Here is a 24080-nt window from a genome sequence, read left to right as displayed (position 1 = left end):
GCCAAGAAAAACTGCATTACCCATTTGACTCAATTCTTCAATCGTACTACCGAAGCTCTCGAAAAATAAAACATGTTGACGTTATCTACAGTACTTCGATTTTGAGAAAGCGTTTGGACTTTTCCCTCGCCATCTCCTTCAAAAGCTTCATGCCCTTGGATTGCCTCAAGGTTGACTCCGATGGTTTGGTTAACTGGAAGATACCAGAGGGTAACACTCAACGGAGAACGCTTGGATTGCAGACCAATTTAGATTGGAGTCGTCCAAGGCTGCGTTCTCGGCCCTCTTCTCTTGATTAAGGCCTGCGTCTTCCCTCTTCACCCTCTTCACCACCAAACTTTCGTTAGTAAATTTGTCAACGATACAAAGATCGGTAGTTCAATAGCCTTTCAGTGACCGACAAAAGGAGTCTCCAGCAAGAAATGATTGAAATGGTAGCATGAATAAGCGAAAATCAAATGAGGTTCAAAGTTGAGAAGTGTTGGACCATGGTTTTTTGTTGTTTGGGGGGTTCGCCAAGAGGCTAATCCCCGAGTGGGCGGACTTTTTTGAATCTGGGTTTTCATTTTAATTTGGATTTTATGAGGTTTTTATAATGCCGCAACTTCTTTATCATTTTCAAGACATCAAAGTCAAGCAACATTGCTCTTAGATTCAAACAGCCTTTTAGTAAATGAGTTCATTCAGATTGAAAGAGTATCTCGACGGAACGCAAACACATTCACATGCACTATATTTTGAAACACTAAAACGGCACGAAAACTGTCAAACAAGCTCAAATTGTAAAAATGCACTCACAAAATCCGAAAAACCCGAAAACCCACAGTCAAAAAAATCAACGGAGCCTCAACGGGTATTATTTTTCGAGAGCTTCGGTAGTACGATTTATGAATTGAATCAAATTGGTAGTGGACCTTTATCTTGACATAACGCCGTGTTGGCCTTAGAAGAATGATTTTTAGCGCTTCAAAGAAGTCATACTGTGTTTCTCTACAATGGTCTCCAACATCTTGCCAATGGCGCTGGTTAATGAAGTTATTCGATAGTTTTAGGTTGTGCTTTCGTCCCTGATTTGCATGCGATGAGCTCACCGTTTTCAAGAACCTGCTGCTAATACCATTGGGTCTTGTGGAAGAATCACTGTCATGACTCCAAATAACTTCCTCTACAGTTTTGATGTTTATAGTTGCGTATAAGATTTTTTTTGCTGCATCCTTTGAATTTTGTCCCAATGTGGAATAGGAAGCTCTTAAGAACACCAAAACATAATAAAGGTCAGCTGACTATCTAACATTTTACACTCAGTTTCCTTGTCCATCGGTCAACGGCCCAACCAATTGACTTGTTCTTCCCTTTTTTGTTCGATGTATTTGTAAAACTTTTTTTTGCTTGGGTTAGAGTCTTTTGCGAGGTTGTTTTCGTAGTTGTTTTTATGTCGCCTGATTACAAACCTTAGCTTGGACTGGAGCTCTTTGGACTCTTGTCTCTTATCTAGGGGGTGCGGTTTCATCGCTAGGAATAGGCGATTTAATCTTCTTCTCCAAATCATACTTTGGATCAATCTGAGATCATCTTGTCTTCGAAGGATTCACATCTCCGTCTAAAGTCTTCGATTGGCAATCAACATAGTTCAATTACATTTAATCCATCTTGTTGCATCCAAAGTGGCTAGATTTTTTACCAATCCGATCCCTTTTATTTCCTAATGTTATGTTTAGATTTTGCTATTTTGGGATTATAAGTTAGCTCAAGACTCACCAAGCAATGACCAGTTGATGCCAGAGGTATACCCACCTCAACGCATATAATTCGATTTTGGGTGTTTGCAAGGACTGGGGTCTCCAGTTAGTACTAGTGCCCTCTCTGTATTAGAATACAAGGCCCTATTTAGGATTAGGTCCAAAGTGTTTCCACCAATATGAATTGGGGGGTAGAACCATTTGCACTAATAAGTGTGATTGACATTCGTAAGTAAATTAAATGCTCTTTGAGCTCCCGGTCATAGAGCTCCTCCGCAGGATGGTCAATAGCCCTCTCAAGGTTCCACGGAAGCATCCAAACACAATTTGACATAATTCTAGCTCGTAAAACCAAAAGGAACCACTTTGCTTTAATTTCTTCATGTGATTCTAGCCCCAACTAAAAATCAAACTAAAAAAGAGGATTTTAAGCACAGTGTCAGGATGGTCAATTCTGCATCATATTCGAATTTAAATTGTCGAGGTCAACACAACAGAGCTTAGGGATTTTTATATGAGGTAAAAAAATCGTCACTTGATTGCAATTGCTGAGACACGACAAGGCTGAGATGCTGTTTGAAATCATTTTTTTTGTGGCTGGTTTCAATCGCCATTGGGTATTTTAAGCAACACCTATCTGATGATTTTTTTAGTTATCACTATTTTTCGTTTTTTTTCTCAAAACAATGAATGTAATAAAAAAGCCATCAGATTTGACATTTGTAAAACGGGAAATTGTAATGTAGCAAAAAAAGTCCAGAAACTGTTTTTAAGTCTTTAAGAATGTTTTGTGTATTTTAAAGGGTGAACATGAGACTTTTATTAAAATATGTTGGTTGTTGTACAGTTCCCTTCAATATTAATTAACCTGGAACTGTAATTCAATTCCAAAAATAAAAAAAAAACTGTAAAGCCCCCAAAAACCCAATGACCTCCCAAAAATTTGTCACGATGTCATTTAAAATGACTCATTTCCTTTTCTTGCTTCAATGACCCAAATTTTGAATATTCCATTTGATCATTTCGTCCAAAAATAGTTGTGTTAAGCCACTTTGTTGAAAGATTGAAAATCAATTGCATTTTGAAGCCTATTGGTATCTTGCTCTGGGCCGAAAGGAAAAATTATTTTGACTAGTACATAAATCTCAAAATGTCCTCAAAATTACTTATGTTTTGTACGCTCACTAGGATTTGGTTTCTTTGATTAGGCCATATATTACCAAACGAAAATGAACTGCAAGGATAAAAAATCCAAGATATTATCAAACTATGTCACCTTGAAAGAACAGGGCAAAACGCAAAATCAGTCACCCTTTGAAAATGATCCATTTTCGAAGCTCCTGAGTTCATATTGGTACATTGAAGTAGCACCTGCATGATGATGTCAGCACAAATTTTGGGAGGTCACTTTGGCAATTTTCAAAACAGAATAGGTACTAAAAACCAAGATGCAAGCCTCAATACAAGGTAAAAAAAAGTTTCAAAGGTTTTGAGAAGTGTATTGTGAAAATATGAAAATTACAAAAGTCAAAAAACATCTTTTCTGCTTAAAAAATAGTTTATTTGCATGCTAATGAGTAAAAGTGTGACAGTTTACTAAATGCAATGCTACATTAACCATTTATGTCATGGTTAAACGAGCTGAAACTCTAATTCAATCCTTTAACAACGAACTATTAAGCATCAAAATTACGAGTGCACTCTCAAAATTTGAAGATGACGTCAGCTACCTTTCCTGCTTCAATGTGGTGAGTCATCATTGATATCCTTGGGGTACCACGTCTCAAAAAGCATGATAAGGTCCTGAGAGTCAGTTCTTGCTTGCCTTAATTCCTAGTTCGTTTAGCTCAATCTAGCGTAAAATATTAAATCTTGAGTGTCTTTATTCCCAATCGACAGACCTTTCCATTCCGTTTCTTTCTCGTACCGTCCACCCCTCGTTTCCCAGTTACGCCCTTTAAGGTGCTTCACGTCTCTGGTCAATATTATCTTAAATCTGTGCTTCGGTCAGATCAGGGTCTTAGTACAGATGTCTCTCGAGTCGTTGATCTTACATATCTTAATGCTATTGTGAATCACCGTCTCATTTCACTTCTCGTCTTTCAGGCCCACAACGACCATCCGAGGGTTCTCACCTAGATTGAGGGGGGGAGGGGGGGCCCCCTTAATCTAGGTGAATGTCAGCTGAATGTCCAAGGCAGACAAGACATCAATTGTTTGCGGATTTGATTTTGGATATGATGGAAGAAGCATTTTTCAGCTTACACTGAATTAATACGGCCATTAATTCCCATATAAATCCGTAGTGGTTCAACAGGTATTATGCAAATTTTCCATTCAAGTGCAAATTTTGTGCGCTCATATTTTCCATCACATACAGGGTGCCTGAGCAAAACCTTTTTTTCTTGTTGGAAAGAGGATAAACTCGCTCAACGATAACGTTTCTTTTTTATTTTTTATTTCTTTTATTTTTTTTTCTTTTTTTATTGACTTGGTTTTACACGGGCTTTTCTAACCGCTTCAGGGAATGTAATCCCCAGTACTATTAAAATGAAAGGTTATAATTCGTCTATTTATTACCTTTTAATCTTTATATGATATTTGGTCTACCAACGAATTTGAATTGGCAGACCGAGCTAGTCCTTGAATATATGGTTGATCAGGAATGCTATCTAAAAATTTGTCCAAGTCTGACTTGAAAGATGCAACCTTATCAACAAGGTCTACTTATTCCCTACGAATATTTGAGGGAAGCAAATTAAACAATGAAGTAGCCTTAGATAGAAGAGAAGTGGACTTCATTGTTCGAAATAGCCTTGATTCTCGAGGACTCTCAATACGCACATTAAGCCTCTACGGTCACTAGAATTGACCCTAAATCCTGGGTTGGGACAAAGCTCATGGATGCTTTTGAAGACGTACAGTATCAGATACCTTTCATACCTTCTCTGAACACTGTACAGTCCCAACTTTTCTGGTCGCTCCCAATTCGAGAGCTCTCTCATTCCTGTGATGTTCCTAGTGAAACATCTTTGGACTTGTTCGACCTTTTGCAAACCTGCTGAACTCATTGGACCCCAAATGGGTGAAGTATATTCAAGATGCGGCTGGACAATCGACTTGTACAGAGTTAGCATCGTGATGCTACCTCTGGACTTAAGCGAGCGATATATCCAACCACATGTTTGAAAAACTTTGCCCTCTTTCAACTGGACATGCTCATCGAATTTTCCATTATTTTGGAGGACTACTCCTAAATCTTTCATAGATGAGACCTGCTCAATATCTTTACCTCCATTAACACCAAGGGGAGTATTCAAAGGAGTTGACCCGAAGGTCATGGAGCGGAATTTCATTCCGTTCAGGGCCATATTACTCTTAGTAACCCAAGAATAGATTATTTCTAAGTCCTTTGCAAGGCTAGTGCAATCTTGGCCATTCCTACCAGAAACTAACTTTGTATCGTTTGTATCGTTGTATCTTTGAAGAGAGACTGGCAATAATACTAAGCTTTTGAAGCGGGGCAACAACTATTAGAAAAAGGAGGGGCCCTAAGATGGAGCCCTGGGGAACACCTGACTTGACATCATGTATGTCACTAGGAGATCCCTCAACCTTAAACAATTGCCTCCCACCAGAAATAAAACTTTTCAACCAATTGAGAACCTTGCCTTGGATCCCAATGTCATGAAGTCTATTCAACAAAAGGCCATGATCTACTTTATCAAAGGCCTTGGCAAAATCAAGATAGACAACATCAACTGACTCATGCCTTTCCAGTCCCTCAATGACCTGCTCTAAATGCTCGATCAGTTGGGTAACCGTGCTAAAATGTGCTCGGAACCCGTGCTGGCTAGGAGGAAGGGCTTCATTGACCTCGAGAAATTCAACAAGTTTGAACTCCATGATCTTCTCAAACACCTTCGCAATATTCGAATTGAGAGAAATCGGCCTATAGTTACTTGGGAGCGACCTATCTTCCCCTTTAAAAATTGGAACAACATGAGCTAACTTTAGTGAAGATGGAAACTTGCCCTGATCCAAGATGTAACGCATCAAGTACGAGAAAACAGGAGCAAGAACCATTGAGCATCTCATCAGAAACTGAGATGTCACGCTATCAGGATCAGGAGAACTTGAAAGCCTCAAGCCCTTGATGGCCTCTAAAGCATCTTGATCTGTGGCAACAGACTCATCTTCAGAGCAATGAGCTGTTGCTTCTGAACTCAGTGGGGTTGATATCACACTGGAGAACTGATCTCCAAGCATGTTAGCCATAGTCTCTACATTGCTAATGGCCTTCCCATCAACCTCAAAAGGCCCAACAGGGTGTTTCATTTTTTCTCTTAGAGTTCGCATAGGAAAAAAAGCCTTCGGATTCGACCTGACCTCCTGAACCACCTTACACTCAGTTTGTAACTGGTCATATTCGATGGAGGCCTTAATCTTACCCTGAACTATGTCCATTTTTTTGGAAACTACCCACAATTACTGGATTCGAAGTGCTCTTCAGCCTTTTTGCTAGTTTGCAACTCTTTTTGAACAAAGTCTTCCTTTATTTTGGAATTTTTGTCCGTGTACCACCTTTCGGAACACATTCAGAGATTGCTAAACTGGAGCAAACTTCCTTAAAAACTGAAACTAATTTATCAATGGCTGCATGTATGGACGATTCCTGTTTCAGAATTGAAACCAGGTCCAGTTCTTCAAGTTATTCTACAATCAATGGCCAATGTTCATCTTTGAACTTGAACTTAGCCAAATGGACCTTTTTGACCGGTTTTACTCTAGAGCACGCCGCCTTTTGAGTAATGGTCGACCCTATCTCAAGAACATGATGATCTGACAGATTACTAGGTGTCACATGGACATACTGGATCAGATCAGGGTCATTGGAAAAGACCAAGTCGACAACACTATTCTCTCTAGTGGCTACACCAACATGCTGGGCGAAATTGTGCAAAATCGCAAACTCCTCCAGCTTTTCAAACGACTGAGATGTCGATTTCGAAATGGGAATATACCCATCGGGAATAGCCTCCCACTCTACAACGCTAGCCAGAAAATTAAAGTCCCCTACTAAGAAAACCTTCGAGCAAACTGCCAGATCCAACTCATTTCCAGAGCATTTGAGAGCTGACATAAAGGAGCTTACTGAACAAGAAGGGGGTCTATACATTGTTACAATAGACAGATCAAGACCTCGGATAAGACAAATCAAGATCTCTACTTCTCCATTCGACATTTGTACATGACTAATGTGCAAATCATTCCTAACATCTAGGCATACACCCCCATGTGGGAATATGGGATTATGAGGGCGTATCCTATCACAACAAACTAAGTTGAAACCAACTATGGTTAGTTCTTCATCTAAGACCCCTGGCCGAAGCCAGGGGTCTAAGATGAATCTTTTTCATGAAATCGAAATTGGAGTCGTTATTGGTAAAGAAGCATCAAATTTCTGATTTCCTCCACGCTGGAGTTTCAATTTCAGGTATATCCCAGGTCATCAACATCTCCAGAACTACTGTCTGTGCCGTGATGAAGACATTGGATGACAAGGGAGATACAATACGGGCCAAGAAGAAACAGTTACAGGAGTTTTTTTTGATAACTCAATGTAAAAATTGTCAAGGGCACCACACTCGGCATGAGGTGCCTCTCCAATGAGCTGAAGGTGTCTGAGGCCACAGTCAGGAAGGCAATGGGGAGGACTTGGGCCTGAAAACTTATGTCAGGGTTGTCAGGCACTTGCGACCGACCAGCCACGAAGGAGAAGAGGCTAAACTGGGGCAAAAAATGTCTGAATGTCTTGAAGAGCAATGGTTTCATTATAAATATCTTCTACTGACCCAGAATATGCTCTCTTCAGACGTAAACGCTAAATCAAATTTCGCTCACGCACCCTGTATGTTTATAGAATGACTCCTTTTTATTGGTTCTATGCGTGTAAGTTTTAGTTTCAGCTAGAATCACACAAGGAAATAAAATCAAAGTTGTTCCTTACGTTTTTACCACTTTTAGCAATGCCAAGAGGGGCTTGGTTGTTTCACTCGAAACTTGATAAAAGTTTTAAACCACCGTGAATTCCACAGTAAAACTATCATGATATGAATACTTGCAAAAATTGTGAATCTTACATAAGCAAATCCCACAAGCAATGAATTACTCCATATTTTCTTTGTGATTTTTGCCAATTCACATCAACCTTGGGATATTTTGATACTTTGAATTTCATAAGCACCATATTTGATTGTTTACGAACAAAGTACTAGTTAAAATGCGGAAATTGCTCTCGTGGTTGTTTGTCCCTTCACAAGGCAGAGGCCGCGCTGTTCAAAGGGTTTACAGCCTAATAACACCCTCTCAATGAACTACTGATGAGGTGTGATCCTATACCATTTGGCGATTTCCCTTTGTTTTAGTTTTGAGAAAAGTAATAAGAGCCCCGCAGGCTTTTCCGCTTATCTTCTGTGGCCAAGGAATCGACAAGGCCAAAGCGTCTCATCGGAATCAAATCTCAGTTGGATGGGCACATCCTGGGACTGCATTTTGTGCATCTTCCCCACCCTTGAGCCATAAATTCTGGAACGACGCGCTGCATCTCCCTAGATGACAATAAGTTGTTCCGCAGGCTTTACAAAAAGCCCCTTGCCTAACCTTGCATTTGATCATCGGGGGCTTCCTAGGACAAAATGAATGGCCAGAGATGTTAAGAGAGCTTGGCTTGAACAGAGAAGAAGAGGTAAAGCTTTGGCGAGGTCATTAATACTTTTGATTCATGAATTTACAGCTGAAGGGTTTGTGCATCGAAAATGAAAGATGACTGTTATGGCAAATTGCTCTCCTTTTATGCGAATAATTATTTGGTCAAAAAATAAGTCAAATAATAAAATTGAAAGGTTTTACATTTCATTCAATTAAGTTGCGTTGTCAGACCTTTCAAGTTGACATATCTTGAGTTTCATGCCGAAAGATGGTAAATGATCAGCACTGTTTAATTACTTTTAAGAAATCATTCATCACAATTAATGTTACTAAGTTACATACAGTGGAGCCCCACTATAGTGAACCCTGTTACAGTTAAATCCCCGTAAATGTGAAAACCTTGTGAAACCGACCCCTCACCATGCAAATGCTGTCTTAGTCCAAGTCTCCAAGTCGAAAAAAATCAAATACATGTCACTGACTGCTTTAAAAAATTCAAATAATTTATAACAATGTTATTTATCAAAAAAGTGGCCTTACAGTTTCCGATCTTATTTCCGCACTTGCGCACCTTTTTTAGCCTCAAAAATGCAATCCTCTCATGGCCAAACCCCCATTTCGTCTGTTGCAACTCTTAGACCAACAAAGACCAAAGCATGAAACGTAAAAAGAAATATTGCAGCGTAGAGAAGCTGGTATTGCATGATATCTAGTTGACAACATGATGTCATCCTAAATATTTGGTAGTGATGAACTTTAACAAAGAAGCGTACGTATGCGGTTTATTGATTTTCGATTATTGGGTTTCAAGAGTGTAATGATTGCTTGAGGTTGAGTTAACATAGCCAGCTTGTTCCGTTCTTGCATGACCGGTTATTTCCCCTATCTCTATGCCACCTCATCATTCTGGAATTGTCCACTGACCCGTTCATACGTACTCCATTTCACCCGAATTATACATACACTTTTAAATACTTGGCTTACGATCTTTCCGAAGAGATTGGAAAAAAATCATTAGCTTTTGACTGAAATATATTTTCGAGGCACCGTTTTATACTCCCTTTTAAAGTGCAAATGTTCTAAGATGTGGTTTTGCTTCTCCAGTAGTTGTATTTTATGAGAAGCGAAGTTCGAAGTTTACGAAGTTAATGTTTGCTTCAGAATGCGAATCCATCATCTATTTAGTCAAAATAATGCTGCTTGAAACCTAAGACTATATTTTAATGATTGATGTATAAGATAAATTTGATTTTAATCTTGATTTGCCCGCGATTCAGTTCCTAGTGATATAGAGGAAATCCCTCCCCACCCAAAATAAATGATTTTGAAGAATCACTTGATTCTATTATTTCTTACCGGCAAAAATAAACTACAATTACAGTGCCCTGAAGGGCAATGAGGGATGAATTTAAAGGTGTACTTAATCTTATCATATCTGTTTTATATAAAGCTAATTTTCGAATCAAATGTGCACCTAGGCTCTTACGTTTTAATGCAAAGCTAAATCATCATCGATTGATATTGCATCATTATATCTGCTTAGAAACTCCAAAACAATAACCTTCATGATTCAGGCCTTGGTAGTGCAAAAAAGCAAAAAATAAGTAACGGCCCAAACTAGCCCAACCCACCTAAGACTGTCCAAACGGCTCATAATAAACCATTTTTCGCTGGTGTTCAAAAGGTAATGAAATCAACAAGACCTTCAAAATCATCCCTCATTGAACTCCATTGTGCAGTAATTGTAGTTCTGAATGTAGAATTGGCCATTGAAATATTTAAAAATGACCGAAATTTAAAGTTGATTATCAAGAATCACTATGGGCTAATAACTGACTTCTTTTGTTTACTGTTTATTGATATTTAGAAGATGTTTGGCATTGTTCATTTGTGCTTTTAATCAAGAATTGTCAAAACTCTAATTAGAGTCATTTCATCTTGACAACAAAGTTTGTGGTAATAGAAAACCCACAACGGCAAATATCGCATCATTATATCTGCTTAGAGACTCCAAAAAATGATGTTCTTAATGATTTGCCATTTTGGGTCATTTTCAAATATTCAGGTGTTTTTTGAGCAAATGAAAAAATAGACTATTTTTAATTCAAAAAATCTTAAAAAGAAACTTTGTCTGTCAGTAGGTTTCACTAGCCAAAATTGATATTGAGTTCTGCCATAAATGACCAAGGTTCAACATTTTTCGGGGCTTTTAGGCCTGGGAATTTCGGCTCTGCCTAAAGAATTACATATTTGTAACCTGATCTTAACTATTTGCACAAATTTGAAATTGGTAACTTCCTGTCAATATGCTTATTTGCTGCCCTTATCGACAAAGTTACTGAGGCTACACCTCATAAATATTTAATAAAAGTGAAAAATGTTACTTCTTGATGGAACATTTTTTGTCGCCGTTAAAAAGTTGGCAGAAAATGACCATTTACCCGGAATGAAGTCCCCTTTTAACGCAATTTTGCGTTTAAACGCCGGTATAACGTCTTTGCAAAAGAAGAAGAATAAAAACAAGTTTCGAAATGTTTATTTCAGAGTACTCGAGACATGTTAAGGTATTGGAATAAGGTTTCTATGAAATACCATTTAACTCAACTCAAAACGGAACCTAATGAACTTCCTTTTGATTACGGTTTTATTTTTTTGCCTACTAAGTTGTTACTTGAAAGGTGTTTGAAACCATTTCACTACAAAAGGGGTTGTTGGCCTTTGAACACATACCTAGCCGGATTTTAAACTTTACATTCGATGTTTTGCCCTTTTTGATTAAATATTATTTAACTCCTTCACCCCTAAAAGTTTTTTTTACAAATTCATTCACATGCTTTTATACCTAGTCTGAATTTCCAACCTTCTGCGTCAAACATTGCGATATTTAAAGACTAATTCAATTGAATGGTAAGTACTTTCAAAATCTTAGTTTGAAATTCACTCTAAAACAAATTTACTTTCTGCGTTTGCAATATCTCCCAATCTCTCGAAAGACGTATGTGAAATCTCGAATATATTTTTAAGTACTTCAAGAAATAAAATGGTGACAATCGAGGTCTAATTTTATCATTAGTAGTCTCATCGATGAACAAAGGACCTACTACTCAGACACCAACCCAAATTGTTGATATGATGATATCAAGTAAGAAACGGGTCTTTCGTCGCTTCCTTCTTCCTTCTGATCTGTCTGTGTCACCCAATCCACCAACTAATCAGTCAACCAACCATACAGAGCAAACAAGATTTGTGGGAGTGGACGGGTATAAAAGTTCTGAAAAATTTGAGTACACCATCAGTTCAATTTGATCTAAAATCCCAAAACCAACTAAAAAAAATGAAGGTAAAAAGACCTTTGATTTCATCTAGTCATCTCTTTTTAAAATAACTTCGATCATTGTTTACAGACCTTCATCGCCCTCATTCTCTTGGCCGTAGCCTCTGCCGCTCCCGCTGCTGACAAGCCCGAGCCCACCTACGAGCCCCGTTATGAGCCCCGATACGCCCCCGCCCCTTACAAGCCAGCCTACAAGCAACCCGCCTATGAGGAACCTCCCAAGTATGAGTACCAATATGCCGTAGCCGATCATTACTCCGGTGCCGATTTCAACCAGAACGAGGCCCGTGACGGTTATGCCACCAACGGCGAGTACCGCGTTGTCCTTCCCGATGGCCGTACCCAAATCGTGACCTACACCGTTCAAGACAATGAATCCGGATACGTGGCTGATGTCAAATACGAGGGCGAGGCTTCATACCCTGAGGAGAAGCCTTCGTACAAGCCCGCTTATAAGCCCGCTTACGAACCCGCTCCTGCCTATGAGGCCTAGATGCAAGGAAAACTTCAATATTTATCACGATATCTATTCGCCATAAATATACTTGCAAATCGACTACTATGATTATTCACTCGTAATACCGGCAATTCAAGTAAAAAGCTCAAAAGTGAAGGATACTTGGCTCTAGAAGAAATAAGAACAAGTCAAGTGACTTATGGTTGGAAATTTAGGCGGAAGAAAAAGTGCAAATTTTGAAGAAAACCATTGCCATTCAGGATTGTTCTCAAACTTAACGTCACAAAGTTGAAATCCTAAAACTATTACATACACCTTTTGAGGTGGCAATTGGGAAAAAAACGAAATGAACATCTGGCAACGTTTGATTGAAGCTCATTATGTAAGTCGATTGTTAAAGTCCAACTGGGGTAAAGTCCAATAAGCTTAAATCCAACATCGTTCGATTTTTGCAAGGCATGGCAGGAGCGTTCATCATAAATAGATTAGTCGTAATCGATGTCACTTGAGTGTTATCACAGAGCAAGTCTCCCAAATGGCGGTTTCTTATTAATGCAATCTCCTCAGCCGAGAAACTTCGAGGATGAGCGCCCACATGACTGAAAAAGAACCTATCACCAAATTTGAGTAAGTTCAGCTGTTTCCCAATAAGACAAGCGAACGTTGGTCCCAAAACTCCTCCTTGAAGTGGAGCTTCAGTGATGCCACCAACAAATAGATCCACGTCATCGGGATCAGAATATAATGTTTGAAGAGACGCCCAGGCATTAGGACTGACTTCAAGTGGAATTTGATTCCAATCGCAAGGTCTTGATAAGCCACAAAATTCTCGAAAGTCATTGTAGCTCGGTATTCCGTGGTCTCTTCCTCGTTGGATATTTCGGGTCATCAAGTCCGACTGAAAGCCAAAAATGTTTTCAAATAAGTGGCTCCTCATATCATTAACAATAAATCGGTCCAGGTTCTGGGATCCTTGATGAAACATCCCCAATAATATTTCCTCCAAGCCTTGTCCACTTCCAGATTCATAGAGTTCGGTAAGGAAGAAATTATCCTTAAGAGGGTAGTTTCGACTTTTGGACCCATTCAAAGGCATGACCAAAATGCTTTTTTGAACCATGGAGTGGCCAAATCTATAAGCGGCACTGGCAAAACTGTTTCTAATGGAGGAATCTGCTGTGACGTCATGCTGGGATGGACTGATTAGCGTTAATCCAAATTCATCCATTCTGGTTGGACCCAACATTGTTGTGGCAAATTGACCAAAAACCACGTTTTGCCATTGAGCTATCACCAATCTTCTAGATTCTTGGAATAGGATCTCATCGCTCCAGAATGGAAAGAGCCCTTGGAGCTCTTGAGCAATTCGGTTGTGTTCTCGAACCCAAAGGGTGTGAAGAGCGGTTAAGCCAGGATTTTCCAGTGCCCGCACATCTCCTGCTGTGTAAGATTTTCGGGATCCGTCCAAGCTGATTCTTGGCAGGAGCCATTGGCCGCTGGTCCTGAGTTGTCCTTGTTTCAAAGTTCGGAGTGAAATAGCTCGCTCAACGTCGGACCTGTAAATAAGCGAGCACATTTTCAGGCCTCTTGCGCATCCTTCTGCTCTACGTACAAAGGAGTGAGAAAAAGAACCTTTTGGGTAAAATTAGGATTGTATGCAAAGCACTACAGAGCTTACTCTTATATAATGCATACTAATATACTAAATAAAATACTAAAATATGAGTCTCGGCAACGCATTCATTGCATTTTTTCACAGACGTGTATGCCTTCACTCAATAAAATATAAGAAAGGTTTTTTGTCATCGTGAGATGTTTAATATTGATTGAAGCTTGATATTTTATGCGGATATTTTTATGTTGTCTTTTTAATTAACTGTTTTCCTTCGTGGCTTGCAAGACCTTCCCCAAATGTCTTCATTTTCATTCTTCACTTGATTAATGTACACTTTGTGCAAGCTCCGTCACATAAAAACACTTCTAAAAGAGTTGGACCACGAAAGACAAACCTGTCCAATCTTTGACAAAAATTTCCCCCTTCGTTCCAGTCATTACCCGTAGATTTGTGACCCGTCCACGTAAGCCGTGATGGCATTCATCTGTTCTCTCACATGATACGGACTCTCTTGGCAAAATGGAGTGGATCTAACAAATTCAAAGCAAAATTCATCGGTCTTGCCAGGGGAAATCTTTGAAGCTGCGCATTCCAAGGACTGATGATCACATCCGCTGAATGGAGGCCTCAAGTCATCCGTGATGATGGAAAAACAACCCGCTTGGGTAGGATTTTGGCAACACTGGTCTGTTCTCAGCTCAGGAGTTAGGGTGATATCGTGATCCAGAAATTGACCGATTTGAACAAACAGATTGGTGTGAATAGGGTCCAAAGAATCGCGTTTTTGTTCAAACTCGTTACTAACTAAACGAGGATTGGGCAAAGCGGCGTCAAGCATGGATATGCATTTCGGATCACTTTCACGTTGCAGTGCTAAAAGGAAATATATATTCCGTGATGGACTGGTCTTTCCCCAACTAGACTCTGTACAAGAGAGTGTTGAAGAATGCAAGTGGACTCTTAAATTTCAACCCTAGCTGAAATTTATGAATTTGAGGAAGGCAGTTAAGGAGGAGAAGAAAGAAGGCTTGCCCCAGTCCTTTGAAGCTGGCGAGCCCAAATCCAAGGTGACTGTAAGGGGTGAATAAAAGCTAAGAGTTCACCAAAGTCCTTCAATGATTGGGTGACCAAAGGCAATTCAGGGAAATGGACGGGCCATTGCGGAGGTTATTGTACCTCAATGGGAAATTGAACATACCACAGGTGAGTCGCGTCTTCATCACCATTATCGTTGAAATGGCTTGCAGATATTGGTCCCCTTTTCATGCTCCTCTGGCTAGTTGATGTCACTCTATCAATGTAACCAATCTGCTTGCGCTGGCAGATAGCAAACCAGTGCTGCACTGTTCGGTGTCTGCTTGCTTGTTTTGGTTCAAAAAGTGTTACTTGCCCCGATCCCCCCAAAACAAGGGGACCAAAGTCATCACTACTGGGTAGGAAGTTTATGTGGCAGGCAGATTGTTTACATCAGCATGTCAATTCTGCTCTTTGCTTTCATAAAAGGCAAGCTGTTTTGGGGAAAGGGTTGACAACTTTTTTTCTTGCTGGAGTGTTTTACTTTTCCAGGCGTTGAAATAACAAAATACTACTTAAGGAAGTTTTCTTTTCCGTTGAGGTACACCGGTTTTTAGTCTTACCAATTGTTTCGTCATAATAAAGTTCATGAATCATAAAGAATTTTTATTACACAAGAAGCTCGTACTTTGTTTCTAGAAATGAAAGAAAATTTTGATTTTGTTTATTTACGAAGAAGATAATGATTAAAAGCAGAGTTTTACTTTCATGATCGACACCATGGGAGGTGATTTTATGTATTAAGTAGTTCTAAAATCCCGTCAAAAAGCAACACTTTATAATTGAAAAGGAGATGATGTGTTATCAACGAAATGTTTGCATAATTTTGTTTGCCGACAAGACAGTCTAGGAATGAAACCGTTCTGTTAAAATTTTACCCAAAGACTATGTCATAATTTTGGAAAGCATTCCCAAGAATAGAGCAGAAATGAGTTTGAATTTACTTGCACATATATTACGTTTAGCATCTTTGGGCCTTACTACTTTTTCGAGCCCGCTGAGTCCTAGGTGTGTTTTAATGAAGTCTCAAAAGAAACACCACATATTTAGCCGCGTCTCAATAATTGGAAGGATTACAGCTCCCTTTTTCTTGCCAAAACTGGTGATTAATTACACAACCATCCCTGTAAAAATTGTAAGGGCCATAAGCGTTACAGATACTTTTCCAAAATATAAATGTCCCTTATTTAGGTACTATTCATTATTCTTCAACACATTGCAAGATAATAGGTCTACTCATAACGTTGGGCCAAAACGTTAAAGAATACATTTTTCGGCGCTGATTNTGTAAAAATTGTAAGGGCCATAAGCGTTACAGATACTTTTCCAAAATATAAATGTCCCTTATTTCGGTACTATTCATTATTCTTCAACACATTGCAAGATAATAGGTCTACTCATAACATTGGGCCAAAACGTTAAAGAATACATTTTTCGGCGCTGATTAGTAGGTGTGAATGGAATGACCAAGACAACATTTGCATAATGCAATTTACACAAAGACTATGAGGTGATGTTTCAGAACGTCGGCCCGTCTAACATGCTATGGATCTGGTGTTCACTAATTGTTGCGAGGAAGATTTCTTAAGCAATATCAATAATACAAATGCAAATGCCTTACGTTGAAACCCAAAAGCTGAGAAAAAGTCTCCTCGAGGAATGCTGATTCCGTCAGCGTATGATGCCGGCAAAAAGCGCCTAAATTTCGTACTCATGGCTCCCCATTTTGGATTCTCCAAGTTATTGCATATGCCAGAGATGCTTCGATAGGGGTCGGTGGGATCGCACTTGATCTCATCCTCCGAGCAAGCAAACTGGATGATTTTGATGTTCTGCACCACGCTACTCTGACCACCTCCCACTTGCCCATCGTTGAGGATCTTGTGAAGGCCAGTTTCCACATCGTCAATGGAGTCTTTCTCAATTTGAAACCGATTGCGAGTGGCCAGCACCTCCAAGGCCCTTTGGGTAACGCCGTTTCTCAACTCCATGGCCACAGACCTACACAAGGGAACATCAAAAGCCAAGAATGGATTAAGTTAAAAGCAATCAATAATTTGGGCAAATAGATCCAATCACAATTCTCGGATGACAAATGGTGGGTTGTATTCAAAGGTATATTCCCACTCAACATGAATAATAAAACGTTCCTGAGAGAGTGGATTTAAACTTAGGATGCATGAAGGCCTGGCGTAAGGTTAGGACATCATAACGTATTGCGTATTTATCCATGATATATCCCGTAATCTACGATAAAAGAGTACGGCCAGTGCGACCTTCGAACTCTCATTCAGTACGACTTACTCTTTTGTGCATCGATGACATTTTTTATGCGAAAACATCTTTATGGGGGCTCCAAATTATTGTGGAAAAGTTGTTCGAAAATTGGTTGGGTCGAAATATTGTTAACATATCACAACACCGCAAAGAGAAGTTCAAGTCAATTTTGCTTCACATAAAAGATACATAAATCATTTGTTCTTTGAATGTACCTTATGTTATGACTTGTTGAAGTGTTTAATGGCGTCGACCCAGGTGTCATTTTTGACATATTGGGCCATTAGCCTCAGCAACCCAAGATATGTTTTTTTGGGGGGAGGGGGGGGGGCGGTGCTTGGTTTACACGAGTTTTAGTCCTTGCGACAGGGAATGTGATCCACCGGTACTATTTAAAATGAAAGATTTGATTTGTCTACTTTTTACACTTAAACTTTATAACTATTTTTAACCAACAACTTTGAGTTCCATGCTTCAGAAAAGCAAAACTTTTTCGAATTATTTTTGAGACATTGAAATAGCAATTGCTATATCTGACGATCTACCGGCCACCCTGAAACACTTGGATAAGGGGACACACTATGTGAAGCTGGCCCTTGAGCTTTGTCGACGCCATTTTAGTCATTATAACGATCTTCCTTTGTAATAAAGGTTTAAGTACGCGAACCTCACTACACATAAGAAAAAAACCGGAACATTTTGTGGTCAAATTTGCCACAAAATAGCCGTTTATTCATTGATTATCAAGAAAACTATCGTCTAACAGGTTTTCAGTGAATTAATATATATAGCTTCTTATAATGATGTATTGTTTACCAAAGTTGGTCCTTGTGCTGTTTTAACACAGAAAAACGCAACTAGAAATCTTCGCTTCTGAGCAAAATCCTTTTAAATGTTACAGGTACCACCGTGTACGTACAGGGAGGGGAATTAAAAATAAAAGGAGCCCGAGAAAGACCCGTACATGATAATAGACTGCCAGAATTAACCACATCTGATTCAGTAATAAATTAAAGATTTATCGATACGCCTAAACTTTATCTAAGGCAAGGACACAAATGTCTTTTAAGACAAGGACACAAAAGTCTTTAGAGTCCTTGTCTAAAATAATAATAATATATTGCTTATTGTTCCGTTCTTCCTTCGCCTTCGGTCAATATTCTTGCCAAATATCTCTTTTTAGACATTTCTCCAGAATTGATCGTTGTTCTCTTGGTTCAGCAGATCAATCAGTTCATTCATGTACTATCAGTCAATTTTTGCCGCATGGAATAAAATCTTATTCAATCTCACTCTTTGGTAAATTTTCGTCCGGAAGGAAGTTCCGTAAATGGGGAAAAATTTTCCTCATACTCTTCTCGAGCAATTCTGTAGGCTTTGGCAATTTCTCCCTCTTCAATTTCTTGCACTTGTTTGACCAAATCCAAGTAGTTTTGACCATCGACCACCGACCAAAATCCGAATATCAAGAACAAGAAAGTCAACATGCTTAATGAAATCGGATTTGCCATGACTTGAGGCAATCTTATTGTGATTGTTTATCCATTGTCTCTAGAGGCAGCAAAGGATACTCAGATTTCAAAATTTATTCTACAACTCAGGGGGCAAGGACAAGTTAACATTCAGATACTTGCTACTGAATCTAAAATGACGTAGCGTGATATTGAGGGGCAAACGGACGTTCAATCTTTGATCATGACATAAGCTCAGCTTTATTCTTTTATGATTGAACAAGATATGCAGCTTTTCCCCTTTCTGTACAGGTCTTATTGCAAAGTACAAAGTGTTTTGTAAAATACAAAGAACAATTTCATCTCTAACTTTCAAAATCTTGCCCTTTGCATCAATCCACATTGAAACAATTTCCTCTATTTGAATAGTTCCAAGATCTTGTCAATGAGGAATCATGGAATAATTTGTTTCAGATCGGTCTTCCGCCATTCTGAATGTTACTCTTTCAATTGTTTGATGATATGACACTAGAAGGCTTTCCAATGCTTCTTGGAGCTCAAATACTGTAAAATTTGACCTTCACTATTGATATTTAATAGTGCAACAAGATATCAAGACTGAAAAAATTAATACTTTATGTAACTTTGATAACCGAGGCTTGCACGTACCTACTTATATCAAATCGTTAACGCACAACCTACAAGTGAATAATTTCGACATTAAATAACAACACCCCCTTGTACAATGAAACAGGGACACCGGTATGCTGAGGTCATGCTGGATGAGATAAAAGGCCTAATGCTTATCTTTACCTTTCATATACGTATAAAGAATGTTTGCCCAGTCCATGAACAGACATTAGTGCCAATCTGACGAGCATGATCAGAGTCCTGTGTTAATTAATCGAGGTGCAAAAAAAGGTGCAGAAAAAGGTGCAAAAAAATCGTGACCGTTTAGTGTCTCTTTCAATATGGACAACAAAGGCTTCAGTGAAGTCCAAAATGGGGTGAGTTGCAATATAATGAGGGAGCTTTGGTGGAACTTTATCATAAGAAGAGATCCTTTTGTCAAGTTATATACCATATATATTGACCAAATTCAATGATCAAATTCTAACCATGAATCGCTTCATAGAAAAGAGCATCTTTGCAGCAAAAAGGTGATATCATGCAAAGCTACATATCGTGGGGTTCGAAATTTTGTTTGAAGGCATTGTTTTGAAAGTTGGGCGGAAACGATTTTTTGCATATAAAGCCTTTGGAGACTTTCAAAAAGTTATATAAACGAATGTCATAAAATTCTGATCAATCGAAGTGGAGGATAACAACTGAGAGGGATTTAACAATCTTTTTCGTAATCTAATCCGATAACAATGTAACGAGGGCAATGATTATTAATAGCCATGAACTAACATGCGAGTTCAGCTATACAATCCGCCACCGTCAAATTTATTATTCAACACAAGTCTTCAACCACCAATTATCTAAAAACTATGTCGTCCAAAAAGTTCATAGATCTATCCGTACCTGCCGTAGCAACTAGAACTTAAAATATGCAAACATGTTTGCTTGAATGATTTCGAACACGCGTGCTCAAAAGGTAAATTTCGTTCAGTTCAACAAACATGATAACAATTTACAGGGCCAAAGTAATGTGACCATTAAAATGGATCGCTCATCCTCCATTGCAACGGCAGCAGAAGATCAAATCACTTTCACTTGGGACGATCTCTCAGTGAGCGCCACATTGCCCGGATCCAAAATCCCATTCAAGAAGAGTGAGAAGAAAATCAAACAAATCGTTAAGCAAGGTCTGATCAGATTTTCAAATTCATATTCAATTTTTCTCTTATCAAATATTTTGATCCTTCTACTCTGCCCATTCAGCCAGCGGTTATGTCAAGCCAGGGGAATTGGTGGCCATCATGGGCGCTTCGGGGGCCGGAAAATCAACCCTCCTGAACGCTTTGACCTTTCGTAACCTCAGTGGGTTAACGGTAACTTTTGACCTTGGATTCTCCTATATTTAATGGAATCCTGCTAATAAGCTTCATTTCCAGCTTACCGGTACACGTTACGCCAATGGTGTTCCTATCTCTCCCAACTCGTTGACGTCGGTCTCTGCATACATCCAGCAAGATGACCTTTTCATCGGCACGCTGACCCCTCGAGAGCATTTGGAGTTCCAAGCTTTGGTTCGCATGGATCGAGAAATCCCTTACAAGGCTCGAATGGCCCGAGTAGACAATGTCTTACACGAATTGGGACTGACGAAATGTGCCAAGACCGTGATTGGCATACCCGGTCGAATCAAGGGGATCTCGGGCGGAGAGATGAAGCGCTTGGCCTTTGCCTCCGAGGTCTTGACCAATCCAGCCTTGTTGTTTTGCGACGAACCAACTTCTGGATTGGACTCATACATGGCCCAAAACGTGGTGGAGGTCCTTCAGCAATTGGCCAATCAAGGCAAATCTATTGTTTGTACCATTCACCAGCCCAGTTCTCAGGTCTTCTCCATGTTCGATCGTGTCCTTCTCATGGCTGAGGGACAGGTGACCTACTTGGGAGGAGTCGAACGAGCCTTCGAGTTCTTTTCTGAGTAAGTACGAGTTAAGGTTACAATAAATAACGGCGAGGTTCCATCATTTCAATTTTGATTGGGCTTTTACTATCAATAGGGCTTGTCAAGTGATCGCGTTCATGAACAACTGACGTTATTCCATGGAGTAAAATCAAAGACAACATGCCCAGCCACACTGCACTGTGCATGCATTGAATTTTGACATTTATTTCATTTAACTGCTTGCCTAAGTAAATAGCATTAAGCTATTGAGCCAATTTGATAGTGCGTTTGCCGATTAACACCAAACATGTTCATTTTGTTGAGTTTGGTGCGAGTTGACTCTGATGTTTGTATTAGTTCTCCTTCGCCAAACTGCCCAAAATCAGGGTGCCGGATCATATTTTTCCTTGCCTTTCCTTCAGTTGACATGCCCTATGGGAATTAGATAAGGCATGTTAATTTCCTGGCAACATGTAATTGCTATTCAAGTAAATTTATTCATAAATCTGAACCGAATAGTTTCAAATTAATCCCATTCACACTACGATCATCAAGAACAAACAGTCTACCATTGGGTTTCTTTTTTCCAGAGTTGGTCACCCTTGTCCAGCCCATTTCAACCCAGCTGATCACTATGTTCAAGTTCTGGCGGTAACTCCTGGAGACGAAGAGTCTTGTCGAAAACGAATCAAACACATTGCAGAGGCATTCGAAGTATCTCCGGAAGGTACACAATTAATGAATAGAATTGATGAATTAAAAAGACAAAATATCAGGGAATGCCTCCTTTTATACGTTGAAGGTCGGAGTGTGGTGAAAGAAGTGACTTATCAGAAGCAAAATGAGCATGCTTCCACTCAAATGGTCAAGGCTTCGAAAAGGTCCTCTCCGTACAAAGCATCCTGGATTGAACAATTCAGGGCCCTTTTGTGGCGAAGTTTCCTCTCCGTGATGAAGGAGCCTATGATTGTCAAAGTGAACCTCATTCAAACCATTGTGATATCACTAATTTTGGGTGTAATCTATATGAACCAAGAGTACGACCAGAAAGGAGCTTCCAACATTAACGGAGCCTTGTTTATCATCATCACCAACTTGAATTTTTCGAATGTGTTTGGCGTTGTCAATGTTAGTACTCATTGCAACATTCCGTTCCTTTCAAGGATGATGAAATCGTATTTCATGATTACTATTTTTACTTTTCCAAAGGTATTTTGCTTGGAATTACCTATATTTATGAGAGAGCACTTCAATGGGAGCTATCGTGTGGACACCTACTTTTTGACGAAACAGTTGGCCGAATTGCCAGTCTACATAGTCATGCCCGTCGTCTTCGTATCCATATTCTATTGGTTGGTGGGGCTGAACCCAGATGGTGGAAGATTTGTCATTGCCATTGTTATCGCCATTTGCCTCGTCCAAGCAGTTATTAGCTTTGGTATGAATTGTTTCTTTTTTACCTCTTCATTGGCCTCTTTGGAGTATAAGTAACCTAAGTGTGCTTAGAACTATAGTCTAAATACTGTCCTTATGCGAGTGTCAAATTATTGGGTTCAATGTTCTAATTCGTTTTTTACCATGAAACCTAGCCAATCAAACTTAAATCTTGAGTGACTGATGAATAAAGCTAAAAAAGCGCACTTGTTTTCAACTTAACGCAAACTGAGCAGATGCATCACAGCCTAAGCTTAATTCATGATTGTTGATTCTTTTGTAGGATATTGTGTTTCCTGTTGGGCATCTTCGGTTCAAATGGCATTAGCCATCGCTCCTCCAGTGATGATCCCAATGCTTCTGTTCGGCGGGTTCTTTTTGAACAGCGAGTAAGAGTCAAAATCATTCCAGGAGTCTTAAGTTGAAGCCCGAAATTGGCATATCTTTCGTTTCTAGTACCGTACCAGTTTGGCTGGATTGGATTCAATACATATCCTGGTTCAAATACGCCAATGAGGCCTTTGTGGTGAACCAATGGGCTGGAGTGGAACTTTCTTGTCCACCTGATCAACTTGTGGAATTACCAGACGCATTCAATTTCACTTGTAGCGCCCTAGAAGACGAATTTGCAGTTGCTTGTGACAACCACACGGAAAATGGAATCATTAGTATTCCCTTAAATTCATCGGCAACAATGGACATTCCGTCGCCTTGTTTCTTTGATAACGGAGAGGCTGTTATCAATAATTTGGGCTTTGATAAGGTAGGTTGCTATCAAAGGACCGAAACCATTGGAAAATATGTAATTCTATCTTATTCTCATTTTAGGACTCAAAAGTGTTTAATATTATTATGCTAGTAGTGCTTGCTATTGCCTTTCGTATCATCGGATTCATTGGGCTGTTGGTCAGGACCCGAAGGAAGTCGAAATAAGGAGAACCATGTTATTTTCTTGTGTGTACGTAGATCATCTCAAATAAACAACTACTCATTCATTAGTATTTTCAAGATGGAACGAGTTTTAAATTTTTCAATGGTTGTACTAATTACTCTCCAGGTTGTTACGTCGCAAAGACTCCGTTGATACCAACAGAACTTGAAAATTAAAAGTATAGTTGAAGTAAAATGATTAACCATCCAATCAAATACATTGCCACGATTGTTCTCAGGTTCATGGGTTCGAACGCACGTCTTCATCATGCAATTTAATGTTTTGCAATATGTTAACAATGAATGTACGTTGAGAAGCAATGTGTCTCACAATGAAGAGTTTAGATTTGGGGACGAGGTTTTGAAGGAACCCTGGGAGTTTACAAATTGAGAAGCTATTGCTTGATCTTTGATTGTTTTCTGTATGGGGACGTTTAGGCAAGCTCTTGTAGATTCGTTTATTTGCTGCGGCCAGTGAGGGAAATTTGGGACTTC

The 24080-nt window shown here is 39.3% G+C and overlaps 3 protein-coding genes across 5 annotated transcripts; 2 read left to right on the top strand and 1 right to left on the bottom strand.

The window, feature by feature from the left end:
- Positions 1–3935: 3935 nt before the first annotated feature.
- Positions 3936–12343, top strand: LOC131877771 (cuticle protein 7-like). Of its 2 annotated transcripts, XM_059223553.1 has the most exons (3): positions 3936–4056; positions 11524–11790; positions 11855–12343. In XM_059223553.1, exons 2-3 carry the CDS (start codon positions 11785–11787, stop codon positions 12275–12277), a joined length of 429 nt encoding a protein of 142 aa, XP_059079536.1. In that variant the 5' UTR covers positions 3936–4056; positions 11524–11784; the 3' UTR covers positions 12278–12343. The 2 variants fall into 2 exon arrangements, with proteins under 2 accessions (XP_059079536.1, XP_059079535.1); XM_059223552.1 differs by lacking the exon at positions 3936–4056 and having other exon boundaries at positions 11091–11790.
- Positions 12291–18730, bottom strand: LOC131877769 (myeloperoxidase-like). Of its 2 annotated transcripts, none has more exons than XM_059223549.1 (4): positions 18501–18730; positions 16552–16931; positions 14297–14729; positions 12291–13797 (listed from the first exon to the last, which is right to left on the bottom strand). In XM_059223549.1, exons 1-4 carry the CDS (start codon positions 18716–18718, stop codon positions 12636–12638), a joined length of 2193 nt encoding a protein of 730 aa, XP_059079532.1. In that variant the 5' UTR covers positions 18719–18730; the 3' UTR covers positions 12291–12635. The 2 variants fall into 2 exon arrangements, with proteins under 2 accessions (XP_059079532.1, XP_059079533.1); XM_059223550.1 differs by having other exon boundaries at positions 18561–18730.
- Positions 18731–19390: 660 nt separating this feature from the next.
- On the top strand, positions 19391–23689 carry LOC131877770 (protein white-like). The gene is made up of 10 exons (XM_059223551.1): positions 19391–19665; positions 20301–20469; positions 20546–20655; positions 20719–21257; positions 21812–21948; positions 22024–22349; positions 22431–22659; positions 22939–23044; positions 23112–23418; positions 23484–23689. Exons 1-10 carry the CDS (start codon positions 19630–19632, stop codon positions 23586–23588), a joined length of 2064 nt encoding a protein of 687 aa, XP_059079534.1. The 5' UTR covers positions 19391–19629; the 3' UTR covers positions 23589–23689.
- The last annotated feature ends 391 nt before the right edge of the window (positions 23690–24080 follow it).

This window comes from Tigriopus californicus, chromosome 3 (assembly GCF_007210705.1).
Source record: "Tigriopus californicus strain San Diego chromosome 3, Tcal_SD_v2.1, whole genome shotgun sequence".
Classification (NCBI taxonomy): Eukaryota; Metazoa; Arthropoda; class Copepoda; order Harpacticoida; family Harpacticidae; genus Tigriopus; species Tigriopus californicus.
This window is presented reverse-complemented; position numbering and strand designations above follow the sequence as displayed.

What these genes read in the sequence shown, in the direction of transcription:
- LOC131877769 (XM_059223549.1), bottom strand. Translation starts at nt 18,718, where the DNA reads ATGGCAAATCCGATTTCATTAAGCATGTTGACTTTCTTGTTCTTGATA. An exon ending in GGACGAAAATTTACCAAAGA is followed by an intron (nt 16,932 to 18,500) that starts GTGAGATTGAAT and finishes TCCCTTGTGTAG; the next exon opens with GTCTGTGGCCATGGAGTTGA. An exon ending in GACGGGTCACAAATCTACGG is followed by an intron (nt 13,798 to 14,296) that starts GTAATGACTGGA and finishes GCTTATTTACAG; the next exon opens with GTCCGACGTTGAGCGAGCTA.
- LOC131877770 (XM_059223551.1), top strand. Translation starts at nt 19,630, where the DNA reads ATGGACAACAAAGGCTTCAGTGAAGTCCAAAATGGG. An exon ending in ATTCGAAGTATCTCCGGAAG is followed by an intron (nt 21,949 to 22,023) that starts GTACACAATTAA and finishes TATACGTTGAAG; the next exon opens with GTCGGAGTGTGGTGAAAGAA. An exon ending in ATGTGTTTGGCGTTGTCAAT is followed by an intron (nt 22,350 to 22,430) that starts GTTAGTACTCAT and finishes ACTTTTCCAAAG; the next exon opens with GTATTTTGCTTGGAATTACC.